Genomic DNA, 27,451 nt, shown 5'->3' with positions numbered 1-27,451 from the left:
GTGTTGTCAAAAGATGAAATGTTGGAGCCAACTGATTAACTGAGTAGGAGAGTAACTAGCTCTAGATAGGTTAAAAAAAAAAAAGGGAATGAAGTCGCTGAGCTGCTATCAAAAGTATGCAGTATTTTTTTAAAGTGGCCTGTTAGAAGACTGAAAAGTAATGCAGGCATTAGGAATAACCCTGGAAATTACAACACAAGAAGTCCTCTTTACTTTAGCTAAACAGTTAAAATGACCATCGGATGTAAAACATCTCTTCTGACACAATTGTACAGTTCCTGCTATAGAATACGTGTGGGGATGAACCCTTCTAAATGTGTGTGTGCATGTTTGTGTCTGTGCGCACAGTAATAATTTCAAGTCTGTAAGAACTCAGCAGCTCTGTTGCAGACTCCAGCGGTCCTTACCCATTGCAGCTATGGCTGTCTGAACCACAGTCGTCTTCTTGGTGGTGTTGTAATGAGAAAGGTGTTGATTTTCCTGTATCTGGGCTGAGAAAATAGGTTTGTCATATAGAGTTGACTATTCATAGAAAACTTTTCATTTGTAAATGAAGTGCACTCTGCTGTGATATTTTAAATCTTCTATTTCTAAGCTGATTTTTGTGAACTTGTCAAATTGGAACTGCTTTCAGCTCTGTTAGTAAAACCACTCAGTTTTTTAGTTCATTCCCTGCTGCTTCTTAGCATACCACTTCCTCTTGGAGAGGCTGTATGGTGGTTCCAATTAAATGGCACTATCCTAAATATTTTTCACCCACTCTTGAAACATGTTTTTGTTTGGGGTTTTTTTTTCAGCAGAGTAGTTATGAAAACATGAAACAAAAAGTAACAATTTGCTTGATTCTATTTTTAAAAAAGACAGGAGATAACGATAGCCAAGAAAATCTACCAGATGGTTCTTTTAATAAATACATTAAAGTCTCTTTTATTTTTCTCCAATTTTAGTGACTAACATAACAGAAACTTTCAGACCACCAAACCAATTTTCACAATCTGCCGTAAGTTTGCATTTCACAGAAATAATCCTGACAAGCACTAATAGATGAACGTTGTTGGTGCAATAATAAAACAGTATAAGGCATATTTACACCATCCTTACATACAGAACACAGTACACACAAAAAAATCACAGATCCAGAACAAAGTAAATTCAATCCCTTAGACGTTTTACGTTTATAGGCTTGGTATCAAACAAATAATTCTCCAAGCAACAGACAACCTCTTGTTCTTGTGTGATTTATTTGTAACATTGTGCTCATGCAAAATAGGTATTTGCTTTATTGCATTAACATTGAAAGAACGTTGGGAATTAGTTCTGAAACCAGTTCAATCGCATTTTAAACCCTGTTTCTCTTCATCCATAGCAAGTCTGAGTCATTTTTATTGGTGACATAAACCGATGCGTTAACTGATGATTGAGATTTTTATTCTGTAAGTTCCGAAATGATAATGAAGCTCAACTGACTACAGTTTGAAAACCATCTTTCCTGACCATGCACATTTTTCTTTGCTATTATGAGGTGTTTTAGATGAGACGCCTTTTGTATTTTTTAAGTTTCTATCTTTTTATATATATTTTTAAAGAAACCATGTACTATCCAACATCCACTGTTCAAAGAAAGAAATAAGAAGCAGGAATAGAAGGAGGACATCAGTAAGTTAGTGGCAACTTAATAAACATCAAATGCCCCAGAGATACGTCATGAAAGAGTTGATTACTATAACCCATATTTCTGTAAGAGTTCAGACTGCCAGGGGCGTTTGCGCTCTGGAAAGTAATCTGGAATGTGGATTTTTTTAAAATCTTGGATACATTTTCTCATTTCTTCCTCAACACTCAGCTTCTCACATACCTTCTTTTTGGAAAGATTTGTTTCTCTGGACTTGCTAATGAGAGTTTGAAAGAGTTCACTGTTCCTGCGTTTGTCTGGTGGTGGCATCCACTGCACTGGGGCCTTCTTAGACGGACGATCCAAAGTCAGAGTATTTGGCTGGTGGGCTGTGGATGGCTGAGTGCTGGTGGCATTTTCTTGAGGGGTGCTCGCTTCCGAGTGGCTGTCACAGCTTGAGGTGGACAGCTCGTTACAGGAAGTCCCACTTTCACTGCCCTTGTCCAAGACTTTGTCATGCTTCCTTTCTTCGTGGTCTTGTTTGGGGGAAACGGTTCGCTGGGGGGGTCCTAATACAAGGCAGGAAAGAAAAAGTATTAAGCAAGCACTGGTTTACACAGAAAATGGATCAGCTACCACTTAGAAAAACGTGACTCAGAGTCTCGGCTGGGATAAATTGGTGGCATTTCCTTTCAGTCAAAAGAACTATACCAGACCGGTACCCAGTTTGAAGGTCTGGCCCTACATGTGTGTTCAGTTGTCAAAATTCTCACTCCTGAAAATGTTTATGGCAAGAATAACTTCACTGCCTGCCTGAGAATCCAGGTAATGAAACGTGCATAATGCTCACAGATTATCTGCCCCGGAAATCCCTGCAGGCAAGTTTAAATGAGCTAGTTTGCTATTACACCCCGAGAAGTTTATTATGAGAAATTAGATTCTGTGGTATTATGAAAATACTACCATACAATTTGCAAAGTCTTTGCTTAAATAAAAATATTCCAAGGGCTTAGATTTTTTTTGGGAAGCTCTTAACTGGCCTTCCCAGAACAGTCTACTGATATTATGCTCTGCAGATGTCAACTCTGCAGAAGCCCCGGATGGAAAAATGAGTATTAATCCTAGAATAACAGAGAGATCGCTCACTACTGACAGAGTCTTTAGGCTTTTTTTTTTTTTTTAATCATATAGTGATTTCACTGCACTTCTTACTGTCAGTTATTATCCCAGAGTCGCCTCAGTGCAAGCTCAGAATTCAGTTGTACACTCTTACTGCACAAGCTGGCAGGGAAAAGGAGGTTATGAAGTTATCAGTAAAGAGGCACTCTGCAACGGCTGGGAGAGCCATCTGATGGCCCATCAGCAGGCACTGCTCAGCGCTTCACGCTCCTGAAAATCGGAGCTAGGCTGTTATTCTCTCCAGATATCACCTTTGCTTTGAAGTCTTAAGCAGAATATGAATGTGAAAATTAGGTGGTAGACACTAAATCTGTATAAGTGTTTTCATTTCTGAAGCCTTATTTCAAAACTCCAGCTGTGAAGTGAAATGATGCTATGCTGGCATCATAGAAACGTCACGATCTTAATTTAGGACACTCTCTAAAGCTCACAGAAATGTCTACAGAGTTCAAGAGGCATTGGATCAGACCAAAGGGAAAAATTTCAAAGACGTTTAAACACCTAAATGAAAATGAAGATTGGGACATGAGTGGCAGTTGTGTGTCTGCTACGAATCCTGAAAGACTCCAAAGAGTTTAGGTATCTAAATATGTTAGAAAAAACAGATTATCCTTACAGTTTACCGAAAACACCACCACCAGTTAACCACCTTTGCCAGTACCAAAACTCAGGGTATGACAGGTCAACCTTGAGTTACTGGGACAGAGTTGCAAGGAGATTTTTGAGTCACTTAGTATTCTGTTTTTCAGAATTACATATTAGAAATATAATTACAATTATAAAGAATGCAGGAGCAATATGAACACTCTCGTGTCTTTTTGACAGTGCAGTTCTATGATTCAAAGGAATCTAAGATGACTACAATATTTTATATGAGACACAGGGGAAAACACAACAAAACAAAATACAAAAGCAAATAAATAATAATCTAACAACAGCAGCATTCAACAACCTGCTTTTCTTTTGTTTTAGCCAGCATCCCAGGATGAAGTGTCACATTTCTGCAGTCCACCTAGAGAAACCCATGAATAATGACGGTCCAAAGAAGAGAGACAACAATCCATCAGGGCTTGTACTTGCATTATTCAGAGTGAAAAACACAAGTGATTTTCTACTTCATTATATTAATCCCAAATATTTAGTGCACGGCTGCAGCGATTTCCTTCCTCTTTCTCCTCCAAAATAGGTTCACCTTCTTAAATACATTTACATGCCTTCCTTCTATTGTTGTAGCTGGCATTTCATTTCATACCTCAAACCACTATATGAATATGCTAAATTGAGAGTCAGCTGGCATTATGGAATTACTCTGACTTTGCAGCATGCGATTATAAAACTGAGTAGTTAATTGGATAGTGATTTCAGTATCGTTACTCTGATTTTCAATAACATGATTAACATCAATATCTAACCTAGTTTACAGGCTTAGCTTCTTCAAATGTAACAACACACCCCATGACTAAGAAACTAAAGTTTTCTGTTAGCAACACCCTGTAGTCTTCAACTCTCTCTTTCCTGCCCAGTTTTTTGTTGTAACTTCATAAATCAAGATATTATTTCTAGTTGGTCTATTTATACTTACTTCTTTATTGGTACTCCTTGCTTCTCAAGGGCTCAAACCTGCAATGTACTAAGAATCTATTTCAAAAAAGCGCTGAAATACACCTTCAAGAATATAAAAAATTCCATTTCCTGCTACAAGATTATTCAGGAGCCTGACAATAGGCAGGCATTTAAATGCTTTTTTGGATCAGAGCCCTGAGGTTCAGTACCTTACAGCACTGAGCTCTGTATGCTTCACTGAATCGCCTAAATTCACAATGACTTTAATCCAAACACAGGTTTCTCCCACACCTCTCCTTCTAAAAATTAACAAATCCTCCCTCACAAAGAATTCTTTATATGCTCCTGCACTTCTTTCTCAATAGTGTGTTATTAACAGAAGTAACAGTTCTGCTAGAGGGGAGGCTTTTCTCACGATATTTTCCACCTGTTAAAACTCAAAAGAATTTATAAATACATAAGAAAGGATTCTCAAAAGATGGTTGTTTAATTTTCAACATCAGGGATTATCAGATAAATTTAGCTACATCTCTAATTCAGAAAACATCTCCTTATTGCCCTCTGTGCTGGCACACTCATTTGTGGTCGGGGTTGTGTAATGGGATGCTGTCCCACTGTACCTTCTCAGCCCTCCCAGAATAACACCAAAGACCTTCAAATAGCTCAGTCTACCTGAAACTACTTACTCTCCAGGAGTGCAGAATAGTTCTTAAAAACTCAGAGAAAGTATACTTGCTCCAACATGCACATAACACTAAAAAACTTCACTGATTTTACAGTCTGTCCCTCCAGCTCCTGCCCTTTCTAGGATGTCCCACCTGCTGCTGGTTCTCCAACTTCTCCTCCAGGCAGTTCCAGTAGACACTGAACTTCCCACTTCTTTTTCCTTGATTGCTCTTAAATGGCTTCCTTTCTCTCAGAAAGTTAGAAAGTGAGCTCGCCCTTTACATGGGCTTACTCACCACCTCCACCACGGCAGCTACTAGACTCCCAAGTCTTGGGAGAATCTCTCAAACACATTCTTCTGATCAGGAAGAGAAATATTGCATTTACTTTGACTGTACTTATTCCTCATCTATGTTGCGCTCTGCACACGTTTTAGCCAACATTTACTGGCAGAACTGACTGACAAAATAATCACTTGCAAGCAATTACTACAAAATAGTGATGGAAAAAGAACTAGAAATTTATAAACCTAATTCTCTGCAGTGAAAATCTGCTTCTGTCAGTTAGGACAATCAAAACAGGAACCAGAAGCTCCCTCTGGCTTCCCTGTCGAACAATAACTGAGCAACAGAGCTCCAGTCAGGAACAGAACATAACAAATACAACAGCAAACCATCCACTGGCCAATAACTACTGGTTGAAAATACCAAGTACTTCCGGAAGTCAGATGAAGCTTAGATAGGTCTAAATTGCTTGTGGATAGTCATAAAGTGCAATCTGAAAAACTATTTGAAGATTTCTTTAGCTTTATCTCCTGCGACAGAGAAAAATACCACGCTGGAAACATTAAAAGCATAAAATAATTATAATCTGCTTATCTATATTTCAGTTTTTGTGTACACTTATTTTCTTAAATATTAATACAACAGGCTTAAAATAAAGGAAATCATATTTGAATCCAATTAACCTGACTGCTCCATTCTCCTCTCTCTCTCTGTAAGTCAGATGCCCAGTTTATTACATGTGCAGTGGCAGATTCACGAATAACTTTTTCCTCACTCAGCTACTTTATTCCTACAGTGTCTCAAAGATCATTCGTTTGTTTATAAATCAGTTTATTTTTACTGCAGAACGTAAAAGAAGTTGTGAACATATGCATAGATTGCTGAGGTTAGCTATTTTAATAACAACTACATTGACATGAAGAACAGAAAATCTTAGCTCTGGAGTACAACAGTTATAGCTGGATGTAAGACATGTAGATAAAAGTTGAAGCTGATATAAAAATAGTCATTTGGAAGCAAAACATAACCAACATTTTTAATGTGTTCAATATGCAGTACCTCAATCAGGAAGAATGGAATCTCTTAAAGTGATTCTGTCTTTTACCGTTGGTCCAGAAAATATACATGAAAAAAGTGAAATTATTTTAGTTTTATCAATCCCCTTGCCAGCACTATAAAATTAAGCCTGTTTGTTGATTTAAATAAAAAACTAAACCAACTAAAAAACCCAACCAAACAAAGCCAAAATCTTGAGGTTTTCTATGATGTAATTTTAGTGAAAACAAAGTTCTTTTATCTTTATAATTTTCTATTTCTTCAAATGCACTTTTTAAAAAACCCCACAGTTCTACTAGATATAGTCTATTGAATGAATCAAATAATCCAATTAAGGGTTTCTTTGAACTGATATAGCTATAAACGGAACTATATCTTGCATAGGACAGAACTTTTTAGCAAATACTTTATATTTATTGAGAATGCATCTTAAAAATATTGCAGCAAAATTGTTAATAAAATTATGATGTAAAAAAATTCCATGTTTTTAACTGATTTCATCAAAAATGAAAACAGGAGGGCAACAGGGTTTTAAACTGACTGATTATATTGGAAGGCTCAGAAACGTAACAGCAAAAAGAACAAGTTATTTTTATTTGTATCTGTAAAGAAATGATAACTAATCCAACAATACTATTTGCATTTTTATCCATAATTTTTGCATGCTTGAGAATATTGGCAGTATGTGATTTGCACATGATTTTGCAGGAAATGCAATTTTTTTCACATTGTTTTGCATAGGGAAAAAATCCTATTTTTTATAGGCTACACAGGACCTTCAGTCTGGTACACAGATATGTTAAACCCCTGAATGAACTTTTCTTATACTTACTATCTCAAAATTACATTATGTTCAGAGTGAATGTAAGATGAATCCTATTGTGTTTTATGATTGAATCTTAAGAATCTAAGTAAAATTAACTATAATTAATATACAATCATAGAAAAAAATACTCATCAAATCTCACATTATGATGAACTTATCCATCTTACATATCTAGGTATTTTTATTACCTTTCATCAACATTCAAAGTACACTGAATGCTTAGAGAGAAGTCACCTGTTAAATCTGATGACAGGTTATGTCTACTGTGGGAACATTTTCATTACCAGACTTTTGAGTACTTAATATCACACTTCAGTGGAAAATGATTATCTTTTATGTTTAATTTCACTTTGATTTTATTTTTAAAAAGGATTATTTTTAAGAGCTATAAAAGGATAGCTCTAAACCCCTGACATTTTCTGTGGCATATTAATGATATTTCCAGTTTTAGAAGCAAATCCTGTTCTTAGAGCCCAGCTCAACAGATGAATTCACTCCCTGAGACCAGCAAGGGATTCAGCTTGCCTCTCACCACTAGAGCTGTAGGTTAAAACTAGCTTTATGGCAGGCAGATTGACAAGGGACTTCCTGACCACTGCGCTCTGTCCTCTTTAATGCACTACAAAATCAAGTAAATCCGGTGCTTGGATTTCGCAGTGAGAGTTCATGTGGATTTTTTAATTCCATACAGTTTGTCAAGGAAACTTTTCTACTTATTTTAGGTATTGCGATTTATGTCTAACTTAGTCCTGTTGGGAGAGGGGAGAGAGGGAAGGCCATGTCCCACTTAATTTCTATTTTAAGGCTAATATGCAGGCCTACACAGGAATTAAGTGGCATGCAGTCCTTAGCTGCCCCTCTGCCTATGGATGAATTTTATCCATTATGAACATCCCAAGCAAACAATACTAATAACTAAGTATGTAATGTGAGAAATATCTAAGTGCTTTTGACAAGCTCTGCTCTTGACAACTTGCACTTATGGGAAAAATTGAACAGTTCAGTGTAGAGATTTCCGTGGAACAAAACTTTGTGTGGGAGTCTTTATGCTGTGTGGTTTCAAATCACTTCAAGTAAAAAAAAAAAAAAGATATTCAGTTTCCAATTTGGGTCTCATCTGGTAAAAAATTGCAAACCACTTTTTGGATTAAAGGCTTGATCCAAAAAATGCTTAGTATATAATAGTGAAGTATTTTTCAGAAAAGAGGATTGAAACTCAGCATTTCCTATTTTTCTTCCTCCTTTCAGATGAGTGATGAATCGCTATGGATAGCCAAATGCTCACACTTCCATGTTCTTTGACCCAACTGAAGCTTGGCTTTAGTCAATGCAAAGTAGAATAGCTTCAATAAAGTGCAGAGAATGTTCCCTTTGCCTTTGATTACTTCAGGGTAACATATTCATTTGGAAGAAGTGAGTTAACTTCCCTCAGGCACAAGAGAGAATTAGTATCTGGGAAGCTGTGATTTATTAATGTGCTAAGCCCTGAACTCTTGGGTAAAAGGCCAGCACTGTTGACATATCAACTTCAGTACTTTGAGCAGAACCTGAATTTTTATGTGATTTAAGAAAGCCAAGCAAGTTGGCTTCCAGTTGAGACTACCACAGAGAGGTCTTGCGAATCTCAGCAGGGCTTCCCTGACATGAAGGATAGCACTTAGGTTGCTCACATTTTATCAAAACAGTTTTGCAAATATGCCCTACGCTCTGGCAAAGGTTCAAATTCTTATCTACAAGGCATGTAAATTGGTTTGGCTTCACTAACAAGCTGATTCTGAGCTGTGAGTCTGGGCCCAAAACTGCATTCATTTACAAAAAAGTTTTAGACTTAAATGTTGACCCCATTAAAGTCAGACACAACACACTCTGTGACCTTAAGTTACAAAAAATTAATTCAAAAATAAAGCCTGTTCATTGTAGTGTGAATGCAAAAAAAGATCTTAGAAGGAAAGCAATTTAATGGTGAAAGCAGAAAGGGTGACAAAATACTGTCTCTTCTTACAGAAAAAAAAGGAAGTTAGAATGATTTCTATAACTTTTCATACTTTACTGAGAAAGCATAATTTTCTTGGCATCCCTGGACAATTCATCTTTAGGTGAAACCAAGCAAAAATATTGCAGATGATACTTTAGCCCCCAAATATTTGAGCAAGAACATGTGAAAGTACTATGTTCTAAAGAAAACCTCACCATAGACCTCATTATCGTCTTTGCTAGAATATAGAACCTATAATAAGAGGGTGTTCAATGAGTCATTGTAGGCAAACTAAAGAAATGATGAGAAATTTAAAAAAAAAAATCATGGCAATTATGAGAGATGAAGGCAAAATATACTCCTTGATTATTCTGAAATGTTTTACTACATTCAGAATTTAATAGGAAATGCAATTTTTCCCATATTTCCTGTCCTCTACTGCCAAGCCCATGAGGCACCTCACATGCTTTGATTCCAACACAAAATTTCAAAGTGCGAACTGTACACTGAAGTCTCCTTGGTAACGTTTAGGAGCATTAAGATTTTTAGGAGTGTTTATTTGCTGTTTCATGGATATTTCAACAGGAAGAATATGTCTGTGATTGCACTCTTGATGAAGCCTTTTATTTAAATCTCCTTACCTGCCATGGAAAGATAAAAAGACACTGTGTAGAGATTGCGGCTGTATTGGGCATAGCTCCCACAGGGGAAATTACCCTTTAATAGTGTTAAGCTCGATGATGTGTGAATGGTTATGTGGTACTTGAAGTGAATGAACCAATTCATCTTTCAGATTAGGACCACATGCCCGTAAGTGATAAGTGCTTTGTCTCAAAAGAAAAAAAAAAGAACACAACAACATAAAAATATTTTTCTGTCACATTTACTACCACCTGATGTTAAACTAACTTCTAGAACGGGTACAGTAGAATGAGTTAAATAAATCCATGGGGAAAATTTCTTTGCTTATGGCCAGTCAGGCTGTGTTTTAAATATTAACATTATTCACAATATAAAAAGACTAATTAGTATATAGAGAGGGAACTATTTTTGTTATTTGGAATGACAGAAGATATACAATAAACAATCCTGTGCCCAACTTGAATTTGTTAGATACTTCACCCTAATCTTGTTTTGAACAAGTAACAAAACCATACTCTTTCCATTTGTTACTTTTCCAAGTGGGTTTCGTGGTAGGCAAAACAGTACTTAAATAGGAGAGAGCCAGTGAAATTCTGACATGGACAATTTGTTGCATTCCATTAAAACTAATGCAACGTCCACAGCTTTTTATTAAATATATTAATCTGAAAATTTTGAAGTCATTCTGAGAAGTGTCTTTTCTTGGCAGATAAGCTAAAGATAACAGGAAAGACCAGTAATTTTCATATCCAGCTACAAACAGAGTCAAATATTGAAGATGTTATTTTTATTTTGTGGAGTTAGAGATGGCTACCGCATTAATGCTATGCTGGAGGTACAACAAGAAAACAAAATGCTTCGAATAGATAAGATACAAGCTGAATCAACATCAAAAGACTGCAAGTCAGGAAACCACCAATACTGCCAATATCCACCCACTGTGTATGACGCATGACAGATTTTATCCATTTCAGGACTATATCACTAGGTCCGTACTTTGCAGCCAAAGATGTCAACCCTCCTGATTATCCCTGAAGAGACCACTGTTTAGCAAGCAGATTGCAAGATCTTCTGCAAAATCCCAGAAGCAAAATTTAAGAAGTCTATGCCAGCTAATGGAATATTGTACAGTTATCTAGCAAGTTCCTAGCAGACAACACAAGCTTCCAGAGTCAACCAGATGCTTCACATTTTGTATGTAAGTTATTTGGAGAAATAGGACTTACTGAAGCAGTACAGAATTTTCTTCCTGAAGCAAACTCCGGATAAGTCATCGCATTTTTCAGTGGTGGTCATAAGCGATATTAATCTCCACTAACAGCAGAGTAATAGCAATAAAACACAAACATTATACGAGTAGCAGCCAGACTGAGCTTGATCTTGAGATTGGAGGGTTTTGCTTATTTTACAATGAAAGCAATTTGATACAAATGCATTTTACATGTAGAATGGTTGAATTGTTGTCTCTCCACCTGTAGAAATATTTTTCCCTTGCCCCAAATCTGAAAATGTAGGTGCTTAAAATAATTTTGATGCTTGAAGGAAATCTCAGAAATGAATGCATTGGTATACATGACAAATGAGAACAACTATGCCTCTTCTATAACTTCACTTGCTACAGTGAATAGCCCCGATTGCTTGTACTTCAGTAACATCTCGGCAACATCTGGCAGATGTGCTTGTCATTCATTTCCAAACTGTAAAGTATGTTCACGCTCAGCTCTGTACGCTAATATTATTTGCCTTTTTTTGACTGGTTATTTTTCAGTGGCTATCAGTTAAGAGCTAAAATCTTTTGTTCTGTTGATGAAAAATGCTTATTAGTTGCTTATTAGATGCAATATTTTCCCTTATAGAAAGAGTTAATTGATATTATAGTCCACCAAATTACCTTCAAATTATTAATTTTGCATCTGAAAGTTAATAAGATTTATCTAGAGTGATATTCTCAATTTACCACAAAAAGGAGTCAGGAAAATGGTATCAAAAGCAGGACATTTCATCATGTTGCTCTTTAAGCTCCCTTAAGACTTCAGTGCTTCTTTCCCCTAACTGGTGCTGGCAGAAAGTTTACTTCGTTAATGCTGATCACTGGAAGAGTGAGTGACCCAGTCCCCAGTCTTCCAGCTCCAACGTTAGCTCTTGCAGCTAAAAGGACAAGTGCAGTCTTATTCTGTCAACACCAGCATACTTAGTACTACTAGAGAATCTCAGTGTCAAGGATGCAAATGGCTTTAAGTTGTTCTTTCTTAACCATCTCCTTGAAATCACCTCTAACACGAGCTTAAAGTTACAAGAAGAAAAATAAAATAAAAGTCGACAACACACTTGCCATCGCCTTATAAGGGCAGAAGTGACAAAAGAGAAAGACAATCACTCCATCTTCGCATTGCAGAAACACATCCCAGATGCGTCTCCCTCCCAGGATTCATAGGACCGACTATAAATGACTGCTTAACCTGTGGGTTTAGAGACTCAGTTCTATTTCCTATTTGGTGTCCTCAGACTGCATTCAGAGAAAACAGCTGTTGGGCTGGGGAAGGGCACCAGCTTTTATATCCCTGTTTTTCCCTGATATAGCCCCCCGATTCTTGGGGGTCCCTCTGAGGTTGCCAGATATTATCATTCCCTTTCCTCCCTCCCTTCCCCTTTCTTCTAAGGACGTATTTATTTGTAAGTCAATCAGGAATTTCAGTCTGTGGTCAACCACGCTGCTGGTAGCTGCCTTCTGCTTTGTAAATATTAATATTGGTTGGGCATCTGCTCAACTGTGAAATAGTCTTTTAGCCACCGGGTCTGTGTTTGGCAAAGCCCTAATCATCAGAGTTTTAGGCAACATGAAGCTGAATCTCTTTCCACCCAGATAAGCAACGCTCTTCTTCTTACATTTCATTTTTCCTGAATTAGTTTTAACTCCTCAGCTGTCAGATGTGGCTTTCTATGTGGCCACATAAATGCTTGTGCCAGAACAAAAGGCACCAGAGGGACGGGGAAGAGTATTCAAGGGGAGGGATTGCACGTTTCAGTGATGGCTTATGGGAATTTGAAACATACATAAAGCAATTACTTGCCTTCTTGTGACACACACATACATTAAATATATGGACTTAATAATGTCCTCATCAAAATATAGTTTACTTTCAATAGAAGTACACATGGAATGCAAAAAATGCCATCTCAAATAAGGTCTACCACTCAGAAACGTATTTCAGTGGGACTTCAGGGATTCAGTCACTTCCAAAATCACTGCTTCTCTCTTAGAAGCTCCAATGTGAGTTAAAGCAGAGGGAGAGTGATTAACACGGCAATTTCAGGAATCTTTGTTTTGATATTTTCTTTTAAGAAAAGTTCATTCACAACTCATTGGTAAGAACTCTCCTCTTTGGGGACTGTCGGTGGCCTCAGTCTTGGTTACTTTGTTCTAACAGTATGAGCAATAGGAAAAAAACCGAACAATAAAAAGGGGACAGAATCAACCGTCACCTTTGTGGCTTGCCTCCCCATTCAATTTCAGATAGTAAACCAAAATTTTTCCTCGATAATTTTTATTTCTGTTTATCTAGTATCATCTCACATTACTTTGCTTTATCAATTATTTTGTCAATCGCTTTAGATAAAATGTGTATTCTTCATTTCTTCCTTCCAGCTCTTTCAATTTTACAGGTTTCTTTCCTACTGGCATGCAAAATAAATTAATGTGAATTTACAGAATGTGTATAAAACATGCTAGCAGAAAGTTGTCAAAATACCATGCACTGGCTTTGGCATTAGAAAAAGTCTCACATTAAAGAAATATTTCAGACACCAGCAATCTTGGCAGGCTTACATGATACTTACGATAGCACTTTAGGCAATAAGCAAGTGCAAAACAATGGGAAATGCACACGAATCAAGCCTGCATTTTACTTTTGATTACTGAGAACTAGCAGTGAATTATAGGAACTGGGTAAGAGTCCACCGTGAATTATCCTAAGGGTTGAAGCACTAAGAGGGAAGCAATTCAGAATATATTCAGATTATGTTTGTACAGTTTTATGCCTTTCCTCGCTGGTCCCTGGGATAATAGAAACATCTCAATCTGCAAGGATTCTGTGAAAAGACCAGAAATGTTTGCTGAAAGCTTTCCCTAAGCAACAGTGATGGTCATCAAGGAGGTCTTTCTCACTCCTGTGTACATAGCATGAAGTACATTTCAGACTAACATTTCAACTATAGCAGTGCCATTCATCTATTTTATCATTAAGGTCTGGTACATGAAAAATAGAGTAAAACAATATGAAATTAATGGGGCATTGCATCCTAAACTATGTAAACACATGTCGATAATAACACACTACCTTTAGATCCAAATTCCTAGATCAGCCTTGTGGAACATTCAAAGCATTCACTCCAAGTAAATAGCTACAGAAAATATGAAAGCACATGCAGAAAACCATTCTTACTTATATGGTATATATTTAAGTAAAACAAAAATTATTGAATATGTAAAGGATAATGAATTCACTCTGCACACAACATCTTGTCCTCTGCAAAAAGCAAAATAGATTGCAAATCATTTGCATGTAAAAATATTACATATCCATACAAACAAAATATTATGACTATGCAACATAAGCCCACAAACAGATAAAAAACCTGAAGGTTGAATTCATTAAATGAATTGTCCTCGGGAAACTGTGAAACCACACAGATTACAACTACAGTATAATAAAGACAGTGTGAAGTTCTTAACAGAAATCCTGAGTATTTGCAGAACAAACTACATTTTTGACAAGACAGAACCAACAGCATTTAAGGAACATTAGAAAATTCAAAACATACAGGGATTCCTAACAGCAAAATTTGAAATATTGCAAAATTTCTTCAGACACTTCTTAGATAATACTTGAAAATAAAAGCAATGTTATGTATCTTGAACTAACCTAAGTGTTTCCTCATGACTTAATCTTATAAAAGTAATAAAAAGGAAAGTCTAAAAAGGATTTACTGCTATTACTGAGGTGTTTGTTGTTATTAATATTCATTTTATTTCCCTTACAGACTATATGTTCTAGTAATAGGCTACATTGTGCATAATGTAGTTGGGCTGCATCATCATTAATTAATAGATGACCTTTGCCCTGAACAGGTTAAAATCTAAGAACAAGACAAGAAAAAACAGATGGGAAGAGACAGCCAGATGGGAAAGTACCAAAAAATGCAGTACTGGTCAGCACGATAGGCTGGTTGTCTCAGACCTCCAGCTGTCTAATCTTTTGTCAAAATTTATACGAGCAGCACAAACCCAGAGAGTTTTAAGGAGGATTTTGAAGGATAATAACACAACAGCTTTGCAGATGTTAGTGCTATCTTCTCCCTCAAGAAGCAGCATCAGCGGTGACATGAATGTGAGCAATAGAGAAAGGCACCATGGTCTGGTTGGGGCTAAGAGTTACATTGCAACAGCAAATGAGAGGACAGGCAAGCAAAGGCCTTAAGTGTGAGGACAAGCAACCCATGTCTGACATAAAAATGAGAGATTTAATGTAGGGACTGAGAAACAAGGGTCAAAGCAATAAACTACAAAAATGACTTTTTTTAACAACACAAAGCAGATGCTTTGGAAGTAGATAAAATAGTATTTTCCACAGCTAGATACTTAAAGTCTGGATGGAAGAGGTGGAAAACGAAGACCCTTGCTTAGAAATATAATTTAATTCTTCATATTTCTAAGCAAGCCCATTTAAGGCTTAAAATCCACATTGCTTTTCATATAAACAAAAGCACCCATAAGCAATTTCCATCCAAACGCAAGACCCTACTTCCTCAGTGTATCTGAATTTAATTTGGATATAATTGAAAATATGATTTGCCAGAAGACTTTCCTCTGTCCTTGGTTAAGCAGCTACCTAGATCTATGGAGCAGCCAGATCCTGGTTGACTTTTCCATGCTTTCCTCAAGACTTTCTACACCACTTTCTTGCCTCACTGTAGCTTTTCCCAAGTAACTTCTCCCATCTTCTTGCAGCAGAACTCAAGGGATAAACAGCACCAGATCTGTTCTGAGCAACTTTAGGCTCGTAAAATTGGTCCTACAGAAACTATGTACCCTTCTGATTCAAATTTGCTTATGTGTTCAACATGATGTGTAATTTCTTAGCAGAGAGATCTTGCCTGCAGTATTTATTTATTCCTTAAATCCCTCGTCCCTTACAGAAGTATTTTCTGTAAGGTGACTGCTAGTTGCATCCAGTAGTTGCATTTACATGTGACATTTCCATCCCCAACCAAGTAACAAAGACTCTGATTACCAGCCCAGGTGAAACCAGCATTAGAAAGAGTAGGAAGACTTCGTCCTCCTCTTATTCCAAATGTTTCAGATATTTTTCAGGAAACACAATCAATATACATAACTGAGATATTTAATCACTTAGTACAGTTTGCAATGAATAAATTATGCCCAGCTCAGACTGAAATGTGTTTGTTTAAACTCATTCTTTCTTGAAATATTAACTACATTTGCAAAGTTTTTAAATAATACAAATGTTAAATAATAAAACATGGACTGATTTTCTACTATCCTGCAAATTGAATACCAAATGAGTACAGAAGGCTATCTAAAGAGGGTGACGGTGTTCTTTAGTGAAAATTTCATTTATAACATTATTCTTAGAATTTTTTAAAAATAAAATATACCAGATCTTGAGAGAGTCACAAAACATGTCTTAGCAGTACTGAAATAAAGATACTATTAGTCGATATCTAATTTAGCCCTAATGGAGGCAAAGAAATCAACAAAAAAAGTCCCACAAGAAAAAGTATGAGAATTTCAGAGGAGAAATACACATTTATTTACACATTTCACCGCAATCCTACATTCCAGTAAATTATCTGAAGAATGTTTCAATTAGGAGCTGAGTGGCTTTTGTAGCTTTGCATAGCAACAAAAAGAATGAGAGCAAGAAGGAAAAATACTTTAAAAATCATCTTGGGAGAGTGAACTGACAGTACTATTGATAATTTTTACATCAAATTTCATTTGCCAAACAAACCTGAGCAACTTTCATTTTACCATAGTAACCTACCTTATAGTAAAAACATTACACAGAAAATAATAACCTCATTCTGATTGTCACTAATAGTTCTACCTCAGTTTGACCAAAGACGCAGTCAATAATTGTTTTACTAGAGTTTCATTAAAGCCAAACTAATTTACTTTGTCTTATTTTCTTTTCCCATCTTTGACTGGCTCAACAGAGGATCGACCAGCAGATGGAATACTTACTTTGGAATACTGTCACCAAAAAAAAAAGACACTGAGTTATAAAAGCAGCATTTGATGCATTTTAGTAAGCGATCATTTATAATGAATATAATCTTATTTTGTATTAATTGGCATTTTCATTGCATTCATGTAAGAGCTATCATACCTCAGTTGTACAAAGAACTAAACCGCACAAAACGTGAAAATTAAGAAAAAGATAAATGGCAGTTGATATGAAAACACATCTTTCTTCTAATAGCCATAAGGCTTGGGAATATTTACTCTTTCAGAATACAAGACTCATTTGTTGCCTTACAGATGTCGACATGAGTCTGCAATAACAGTTGCAGTTTTGCATTTGGAAGTTTCCAACAGCAACCTGAGCTGAAATGTGCTTCTGATGACAGCTGAGGTGGTGCTTCTTTCCTGTCACCACCCAGAGCTGACAAAAGAGACCAGTCTGTACGCATAAGGACTGTCAGGGGCCAGTGACGTAACTTTAGTGACTCAGATTTCCAAGTGCAAACTGTACAGTTATTAATCAGGGAAAGGGCTATGTGTGGCCTTTCTTCTCACTTCTTGTATTCCCCCAAAAGGAACCCAGGATCAAAATACTCCTTTGTTGTTACATTCACTGGTCAGGCTTCTTATAGTGAAATATTTTGCTTCCTACATACTTGTTTCTCCTACTATTACCATTTTGATTTCCTTATATGCTAGCTTAATTTAAGCGAGCTTTACCAATGATAGTACATCTTTCCTATTAAGCTGTACATTGAGCTTTCAAATACAACAAGGCAGTGACCCTGAACAAATTGTTTTTGTGTCTGAAAATGTAATTTTCTTCTGCTTTTCAACGTCAATATGAAAGTCAGGGTGCTTCTGTCTCAGCGCCTGTGTTTCTCCAACTGTAAATGTAGGTCGTCCCTTCTATAAAACGCTTCAAGATCTACTGCTGAAAATATTATATGACAACTGGATACTAATAATATAGTAGAATAAATCCCACTGATTTCTTACAAAATAAATTGCAAATTTATTTTGGGGTTACAAAATAAAGTACAACTGGGGCAAGAGACACTAAAATCAAGATCATAAACTAGGTAACAGGTTTATCTCATGAGACTGTAGAAGAGGTCCCTCTTGTACATTCTTACCAGTATTTCTGCTCTGCTAATGCATGGTATGCCACAGCATTACTGTGGCTTGACAAATTTAGGAAAGCAAAGGAAGTCAAAGTCCTTAGTGGAAAAGATGAATGAAACTCCAGTGATCGCAATGCGGGTTCTTCTGGCTGCTTCTGGTTGACTTTGTCTGTTTTTCACTCTGCAGTCAAAAGTTTATGAAATTATCCCTTCTTATTTGTTTTTATTAGCCTTAAAGAGTGTCAATAAATGTGGAAATGAGGAAGAAAAATGTGCTGATATAGAGTCCTACATTCTTCACACAAGATATTGTAACTTACACACTTAAGATCTGGCTTTCGTGTTATCCTCAGTATGCACAAATGCCAGAGCTTTTGTGCTCTGTATTCCAGGCAAGGTCACAGACGGGGAGATGAACACTGGCAGGGACTTTTATTGACAGAACAAAAACTTTGAGATTTCCTTTGAAAGAGACTGTCTGCATTTAAAACAAAGCAAAACAAAAAAGGAAACGTGTAGAGAGAACTCCCTTTCCTGATACATACTTCCATTTTCACACAACCAAGCCTCACAAACTGGGAACAGTGACTGCAATACGGTGCTATTTCATTATTCCAGCTGGGTGTGTTCTTCATAATTATACTAACATGAAGCAAGAGGCACAGTCTTGGCTATATGTTCTATTTCTTTAGAGAAAGACTTTAAACCAGGTTCTTTAAACCAGTCATGAAATGCTTTCCGACATAAATACCACCAACTGTTCCTTGTATAAAAAACAAAATAAAAGACCATTCTTCACAGTAAACTTAATAGCTCCTTTGACTTTACTTTTCAACCTTCTGTCATTGATATTGTTTGTTTACAATTTATCCTCCTCAGCAGGTGTTCACAATAAGAAAACAGAAAACACAGGTATTTGTAGTATCTAATCATAGTGGAGGTGTTGCATTTTTTAAAATATATAAGGGTCTAGAACAGAATTGCTTCTTCTCTTGCTCAGGGTGGTTTTTGACTTTTGTCTCTTGTTTTAAGACATAAGTTTTTCCATTTCAGCAAGTAGGATGCTTGTTGTATTTTTATACAATAATGTAAAGAAAGCAGGGAAATTCACATAAGTAAAAAAAAGAATTCAAAGTTATTAAATTAACTTCCAATGCTTTTGGAAATCACCTGGTTTTCTTCTTAAAGTTACTTTTTCTAGGAAAAAAAAATAATTTAAATCCATGTGCTTAAAATATTTTAGCTTTTGATGAAACCCATATTTTTCACTGAAAAAATATTTCAGCAATTTTTCTGAACACAACCAGTGCTATAAATATATCCTCCACACCTTACATCACCCTATGTCTGTGACACAACTGAACCAATAGTTCCACAGAGCACTTTTATGATATTTGTCCGAAGCTATTTAATGTCTTTATATGAAAGAATAAAAGGGAGAAAGGGACAAAGACTAGGAATAATTTTAACATGTATGGTAAAGTAATTAGAATAAGAGTATCTCTGGATTATGTAGTATCTATGGATAATGCAGATACAGTACTAAAAATAGAGAGAAATACATTTCTACTAATGTAAGACATTATATAATATATCCATAAAACACAAGAAATGCCACTTTTTTCCTCAGCAGGTGGAGGCAGGCAATTATTTTACAATCATCATCTCCTTTGCTTCCTACTGCTATTGTTGCGCTCAATAATGAGAATTTCAATTCTGGCATGGATACATTTCAATTCAGATGGATACATTTCTGATAGCGTGGCTCAGATTCTGAATGGAGTTACACCGCTGTGAATCTGGCTTCATGTTAGCAGTGCTGATGAAGGTGCTCTGGTCTTTCACCACACTCACAACAGAACATGAGTTAGGTTCAGTGAGCTCGTCTCTTTTATTCCTATACATTAACCTGAAGATGTGCAAGAGAGACACGCTCCTATATTCAGCAATGTTACAGTTGGACTTGCAGGTTCTCAGCTCCTCTTCTTTTTAGCACCTTCTAAAACCTCTTGGTTTCCAAGAACTTGGAAATGTTTTCACGTCATCATCAAACAGCGCTGTTAGGATTATATTCTGTATTGGAACCATTGTGTCGCTCTTGCAGTTCATTTTTTATAGTTTCTGTATTTAGATATGTTTTTTAAAACATAGCTGCTAGGAAAGGATTCATCATTTTTAGACGATGAATTATTTTCTGCCTTGTGGAACAACCTCAGTAGGTGGTCATGGAAAGCTAAAAGCCTGGAAAGTAGGAAAATCTGCTAGAGATTGCAAGTGTTTCTAGAATGAAGCGATAGCTGAGTCAGGTTTCTTAAGATGACATTTTGGACTTAGCTGTCTATGTTCCACCATATATGCCTAAATCTTCTTTTTTTGATGTGGCTTTCAGTCGTCCCTTAACTGGAACACAGCTTAGAGACATTTGCTATGCTCCTGTCATGTAAGCAATGAAAAATTTCAAGGTTTCTCCCCCTCATCTTTCTTTGACAAAGATTTCACTAAGCACATTGAGCATTTCAGTTTAATGAAAATACAAGCAAAAGCTTATGGCTGGGAAGTGAATGAGTGAAAGAGGTTTGGAAATGGTAGTATATGCAGCAGCTGATCAGAGACAAAGCTAACAAAAGTAACATGGGATGAAACCCATTGCAAAATCCTGCTTTAACAGGGACATAAGTATCCACAAGAATGCGCCGTGCTCCGTTCCCGCCCTGCCTCCCACTGCAGGTTCCTAACATCACTTGGTGGTGCCTGTCCATCCCTGAGTTGAAGCATCCATGTAGGAAAACGGGTGCCTGCCTCCCGCAAAGAGGTCCACTACGGCACTGACTGTGAGGGTGGCGGGGCCAGGCGTCGTGCTCGACGCGTTTGACATGAGGTTGGATGCCCTAACGCTTGCCCAGCCTGGGTGTCGGGCCAGGGTCACCCAAGGTGAGAGCCCTCTCAGGGAAGAGCTGGGAGCTAATGATCTCTAAGGAGGAGCATCAGTGCTGACCTTCAAGACGTGCTGCCAACCTGCTGCCCACTCGTTTCTGCTCAGGGACACAAGCTAGACAACCATTTCAGTTAAGTCTATTGCTTTGAGTTGAACTTTTTTTCAGAAATAAATGAAACTATTGCTTGCATCAAGGGACGCCCTGAGAATGCGCTCAATTTATAGAGAAGCAAATATTGCCTGATGTACACGATTTCAGACGTAAGAAACAGTGATAGTCACTGAATGGCAGTCCGCAGCATTAAACTTAACCCCCCTCTGTGAGCAGCATGTCTTTTCAGGATTAACAATTTATGAAGTTAATGCACATCTAAGTATGCAGCTGTCCTTTTCTGTTTTTAATAACCAAAAAGAAAATGTCACCAAGTAAAGGGGAAAAAGCTACTTCTCGGTTGGCACTGTACATAAAACAGTGGCAGCATTATCCTCTGTGCTGTAAAATGGTACTAACCAGGTTTGTCATTGGGCTTAAAAATACAAGCTTGACCTAAAAATTTAAACTCTCTTCATTTTCCCTTCATGTTATTATTAAAGTGTTCTTCGAATTAAGTTATTTTAACTGTGATCGTAAAATGAATATGACATCACATGTGTGGCTTGGTATAAACAAGCATTAAACAATGCTACTCGAGATAGTCCAGGATTTGATTGAATTTTCTTACTGTTTTACACAAGATTTAATATAAATAATCCCTTACTTTCCTTGGGCATTTAAGTATGAAGAATCCTTAAGTGATCTGCAAAATTATATATGTGAAGGAAAAACTTTCAGTGTTTAAATGCAGCAGTCTTTGGAGTGGGCTTTGTGTAAATATGTATTTTTTTCTGCTTGCCATGGGTTTCTTGGACTTTGGTGATGGGTGTGCTATAAATACTTTGATAGGAATAGAATCTGCAGCTGCATGAAAAGATGAATTCTGAGCAATAAATATTTTGCTAAGACATCAGTACAACTTCTTACTCATTTGAGTATTGTGAAACTTGTGCAGCAATGATCTGCAAAAAGCCAGAAAAAAAGAGGACTGATACAGGAATACAAAGGTGGCTACAGGCTTGAGTAAATGGGAGGTGAAGATGCACTGAAAATTGAATTGGTGAGCTAGAGAAAAGCGACAAGTGTTTTTTGTCAGGAATCATTCTTGAGACGAGTCTCATTTAATATTTGCAGTCATGACCTCCGCACAGAAGCATGCTGCTAAAATGTGGTGTTGACACAAAGCTGTAAGATATTGCTGTTAAGAGGGAAGATCAGGATATTATACCGGAGAAATGAAGTGATGCTGAAGACCTAGATGATAGAAACAGGATGAAATGTAATGGTACAAAATGCATCTTGGACATTATTAATAAGAATTTCTTCTTTAGGCATCCAAGTGGAAACAAAAGGAGAGGAAAGAATTGGTTGTGCTAATTGATCACAGTTCCTCTGAAGAAAGTAATTCAGTCATTAACAAAAAAGTTGTATGCGGTTCCAGAACATGACAGATGAGGCATACCCAGAAGGAAACGCTGTACTGCTCTACAAGGTAAAGGTAAGACCTGACCCAGAATACCGTGTTTAATTCTGGCTTCCCACACTTATGAAAGACAATTTCAAACTAAAGAAAGTGCTTCTAGCTTTTTTTCTTCTTTTTTTTTTTTTTATTTGAAAACCCAAAAGAAGAAAAAGCAATGCAAACAGAAATGACAGTGTTGGTACAAAAATAAGTCGATTTTAACCAATTATGAATTCAGAAGCAACAAGGTTTTGCAGTTTGATAAGTTTATAAACAGGATTATGTGTGGTTGCTTGTGATAGTACAAATTCAGTAAACTGGGAATTGTCTTCCAGCCAAATCTGTGATGAGACCTCCAAATCAGCTACAGCTTTGGGTGGATATGCCTAGATAATTTCCTTATAGGTACTTCTCAAAGGCTTTTGATAAATGAGAGGAGAAAAAAAAGAACAAAACCAAAAACCGGTTTCCCTTGAATTGCTTGTCCTGTGGGCTACCAAACTTTTTTTCTGGGAATTGCACACCTTATCCACCCTCGGTACACCAGTGAGGGCACCAGGCAGAAGCAATCTGTCCTCCCTTCTCCCAGCCTACGTAAAAGAGCGCAGCGTACCAACTTAAGGACAAATAAATGCAAAATGCATTCTGTCAGGCCTTACAATGAAGCTGGTCAGTTATACACAAAATTATTTTTATAAATCCTGCATTCTGCTCAGAAAAACAAACAAAAAAAACCCCTACCCAACAGGTCTTCCTGAGAATTTCCTCTGCAGCTGGCAGTAGCACACGTATTACACGCGTGGTGCTACGAACATGGTGATATCAGCCAAGCTCTTGGTACGGCGTGTGGGAGCAAGACGCACTGTGCCATCCCTGACAAGAAGGGTCTACAAAATATTTTGAAGTCAGATGACAATAATAATCCAAACCCAGAATGGAAAAAATATTTCACAGTTCAAACTTCATACTGATAGGAGACAGGATGAGGCTATGTTAGAAGAGCTGCTGGATTCAACCAACTTTTATTATCTATTTAAAACTATATATGCTGCTCTTGATCTTTTGGAAACGGTCTTAACAGCTCTGTTTGCGTGTATTGATAGTGGCTCCACCTTTTAGTGAAACCCTGTCATCATAATTGGTGGGTATGTATCCTACGTGCTGTTGATTTCATAAGACTTCATCACTTCCATGGCTGTCAGTCTCAGCACTCGCAACGTTACATTTCTTCCTCCCACACTCTAATTTCTTTAGCACAGGGCAGGCAGTGGAGCATGATGTTTATGCTGCTATCTCTGCTGCCGTTGCTACTTCATCTAATGCATCTGTGATACGAGTTGTTAAATCATCATGAGAATAATGATACATTATGAAGCAGGCTACTTATAAGAACTATTCAGTAATGGTATTTTTAATGTACAGTTAATTTCCCGTCATCACTACAATCTGCATAGAGCTACCTATAAGTCTAGAACAAAAACAAATAATTGTATTCCTGTGTCATTAGTGCTACAGGCTATGAAGTAAATTCATAAACACATATGAAAACCTTTCTTCTAATTCAGTAAGGTAACTCTTTTGGGGTTATGTTAATAACCTGTACATTTCCCTAGTTTATCTACATTAGGTATCAGTTACTCTCTTTAGATAGAATAGTATACTGAGTCCACTTCTGGGGTAAAATGTAACATACCACGCTCCTTTCAAGGTCTCAGCAGCAACTGAGTAGAATACAATAATTCACTGCCACTGGACTCTAAATATCTGTTCATGAGAGAGGAACCTTAAAGGTTTCTTCCATATTCATCCTGAAAACCCTAAATTTATCCACCAGTGCTATTATTCCAGGGGGGAAACTTAGACATACCAATCCCTCTGGAAGCCAAAGCAATTTATCTTTTCTTTGTAGTGTATTTGTAGGGCAGATACCAGCACACATCAACAGAAGCGGTCATCAACAGGGACAGAATTCAAGGACATATGAAGTAGCAAGGACAGACATCCTCTGGTAGATCTTGTTGAAGCGGGACAGAGGATCTAAAGCTTAAACTCTCTCTTGTTCTCTGTGCACCTCTGGAAGAGGTTACTGCCCCTGAAACAGTACAGAAAATAATGTGCTGGCACCCCAGCTGCCTCAGATCACAGCCCAATAACAAAATCTATTAACAAAAAACAATTTCAGTGTTGGTTTAAAGTAATAATCACTAATAAATATCATTCTTGTTTGGTTCCATCATCGTACATCAGAGATGTTCCTTGTATCACTGAGATACCACGTATTTCTAATGTAAACAACAGTGCAGGCTGTTAATTTATATCCTCTATTTTTTACAGGCTGTTTTGCTCAATAATCCTGTAGTTCATAGATAATATTCCTGGTGAGCAAGCCTCCTGATATGTAGCAAATACTTTATCCATAACGGAATATGGCTTCATATTCTCTATAATTTCATCATTAACACTTACTGAAAATCAAGAAAAAATGTAGATAGGTATAGCACCTCATTAATTAGCATCACAGTGTGTGCAAAAACCCCCACATAAATGCAAGATATTGTAAATTATGGAAAGATGTTGTGAAGATTATCTATTATTACTTGTATCGGGACGCTAAATATTGGATAGTGCCTTGTAAAACAGTTCAATTTTACTGATATCAGTGCTGTTATAACTGTTTGTCGCAGAAATCCATTGGGCCTTATTTTTTTTTTCAGATTTTTATGTAGCCCAGTCCCACTTTTACTACCCTGCACAGACATTTCAGTGTTGATTTTCTTCGCCCTATAACTTAAATTAATGAAATACAATGAAATCTTTGGATCGTAGCATAAGGCTGAATTGTGCAAAGAAAACCTCTACAGATAAATACGTACTAGTAAATACTCAGCTACTGGTCAAGGATTGGCCAGAGTGTGTAACTGCTAGCAGTCTTCTTTGAACAGCTACACCCAATGCCAACAAGCTCTTTTCCAGACAATGTTTGGACATGGCTTTGGAAAGAGCGTGGGTCAGGGTCTGTTCCCACTAGGCCGGTTGCACATGGCCACAGTGTTTTTGGGTGAAGAGACTTTTGGTGTATAAATGGGGACTCTTGGTCTCAGGCACAGTTCTTACTTTTTATTAGTTGGTATGATGAACACAGTCCAGATGTCCAAAATTGACTGAGCACTCACTTTTGCTTATCCTTCTTCCATTCCTTTGCTGAGGAGCCCAAGAAATACTTCATGAGGGATCAAAAACATACAGTCTAAATGGTGTTGTACAAGCACATCTGCCTACATCTGCTTTGCTGCTGTTTTTCTCTAATGACCAGCTGCAGGGACAGATCCGAGGGTGCTGAGAGAGCACGTGGAGGAGCTAGCCAATCCGCTCTCCATCATCTATCAGAAGTCCTGGTTAACGGGGGAGGTCCCGGACGACTGGAGGCTGGCCAATGTGACGCCCATCTACAAGAAGGGCCGGAAGGAGGATCGGGGGAACTACAGGCCTGTCAGCCTGACCTCAGTGCCGGGGAAGATTATGGAGTGGTTCATCTTGAGGGAGCTCACAAGGCAGGTGCGGGACAACCAGGGCATCAGGCCCAGCCAACACGGGTTCATGAAAGGCAGGTCCTTCTTGACCAACCTCATCTCCTTCTATGACCAGGTGACATGCCTAGTGGATGAGGGAAAGGCTGTGGATGTGGTCTACCTGGACTTCAGTAAGGCCTTTGACACCGCCTCCCACAGCATTCTCCTAGAGAAGCTGGCGGCTCACGGCTTAGACAGGTGTACTCTGCGCTGGGTCAAAAACTGGCTGGACGGCCGGGCCCAGAGAGCTGTGGTGAATGGAGTTCAATCCAGTTGGCGGCCGGTCACGAGCGGTGTTCCCCAGGGCTCAGTATTGGGGCCAGTTCTGTTCAATATCTTTATCAACGATCTGGATGAGGGGATCGAGTGCTCCCTCAGTAAGTTTGCAGACGACACCAAGTTGGGCGGCAGTGTTGATCTGCTCGAGGGTAGGAAGGCTCTGCAGAGGGACCTGGACAGGCTGGATCGATGGGCCCAGGCCAACTGTATGAGGGTCAACAAGGCCAAGTGCCGGGTCCTGCACTTTGGCCACAACAACCCCATGCAGCGCTACAGGCTTGGGGAAGAGTGGCTGGAAAGCTGCCTGGCGGAAAAGGACCTGGGGGTGCTGGTCGACAGCTGGCTGAACATGAGCCGGCAGTGTGCCCAGGTGGCCAAGAAGGCCAACGGCATCCTGGCCTGTATCAGAAATAGTGTGGCCAGCAGGAGTAGGGAAGTGATCGTGCCCCTGTACTCGGCACTGGTGAGGCCGCACCTCGAATACTGTGTTCAGTTTTGGGCCCCTCACTACAAGAAGGACGTTGAGGTGCTGGAGCGTGTCCAGAGAAGGGCAACGAGGCTGGTGAAGGGTCTGGAGAACAAGTCTTATGAGGAGCAGCTGAGGGAGCTGGGGTTGTTTAGCCTGGGGAAAAGGAGGCTCAGGGGAGACCTCATTGCTCTCTACAACTACCTGAAAGGAGGCTGTAGCGAGGTGGGCGTTGGTCTCTTCTCCCAAATAACTGGCGAAAGGACGAGAGGAAATGGCCTCAAGTTGCGCCAGGGGAGGTTTAGATTGGACGTGAGGAAAAATTTCTTTACTGCAAGAGTGGTTAAACATTGGAACAGGCTGCCCAGGGGAGTGGTTGAGGCACCATCCCTGGAAGGATTTAAAAGACGTGTAGATGAGGCGCTTAGGGACATGGTTTAGTGGGCCTGGTGATG

General features: G+C 38.1%; 1 protein-coding gene across 1 annotated transcript in view; it reads right to left on the bottom strand.

The window, feature by feature from the left end:
• Window positions 1–1,647: 1,647 nt before the first annotated feature.
• The window catches only part of KCTD8 (potassium channel tetramerization domain containing 8), a 98,529-nt gene continuing 72,725 nt past the window's right edge, over window positions 1,648–27,451 (bottom strand). The window contains exon 2 of the mRNA XM_009332457.1: window positions 1,648–2,181. Coding sequence (XP_009330732.1) covers window positions 1,721–2,181 — 461 coding nt within the window. The 3' untranslated portion in view covers window positions 1,648–1,720. The remainder of the gene's footprint in view (window positions 2,182–27,451) is intronic.

This window comes from Pygoscelis adeliae, unplaced genomic scaffold, assembly GCF_000699105.1.
Source record: "Pygoscelis adeliae isolate BGI_AS28 unplaced genomic scaffold, ASM69910v1 Scaffold59, whole genome shotgun sequence".
Classification (NCBI taxonomy): domain Eukaryota; kingdom Metazoa; phylum Chordata; class Aves; order Sphenisciformes; family Spheniscidae; genus Pygoscelis; species Pygoscelis adeliae.
The sequence above is the reverse complement of the archived record's forward strand: the minus strand, read 5'-3'. Positions and strand labels throughout refer to the sequence as shown.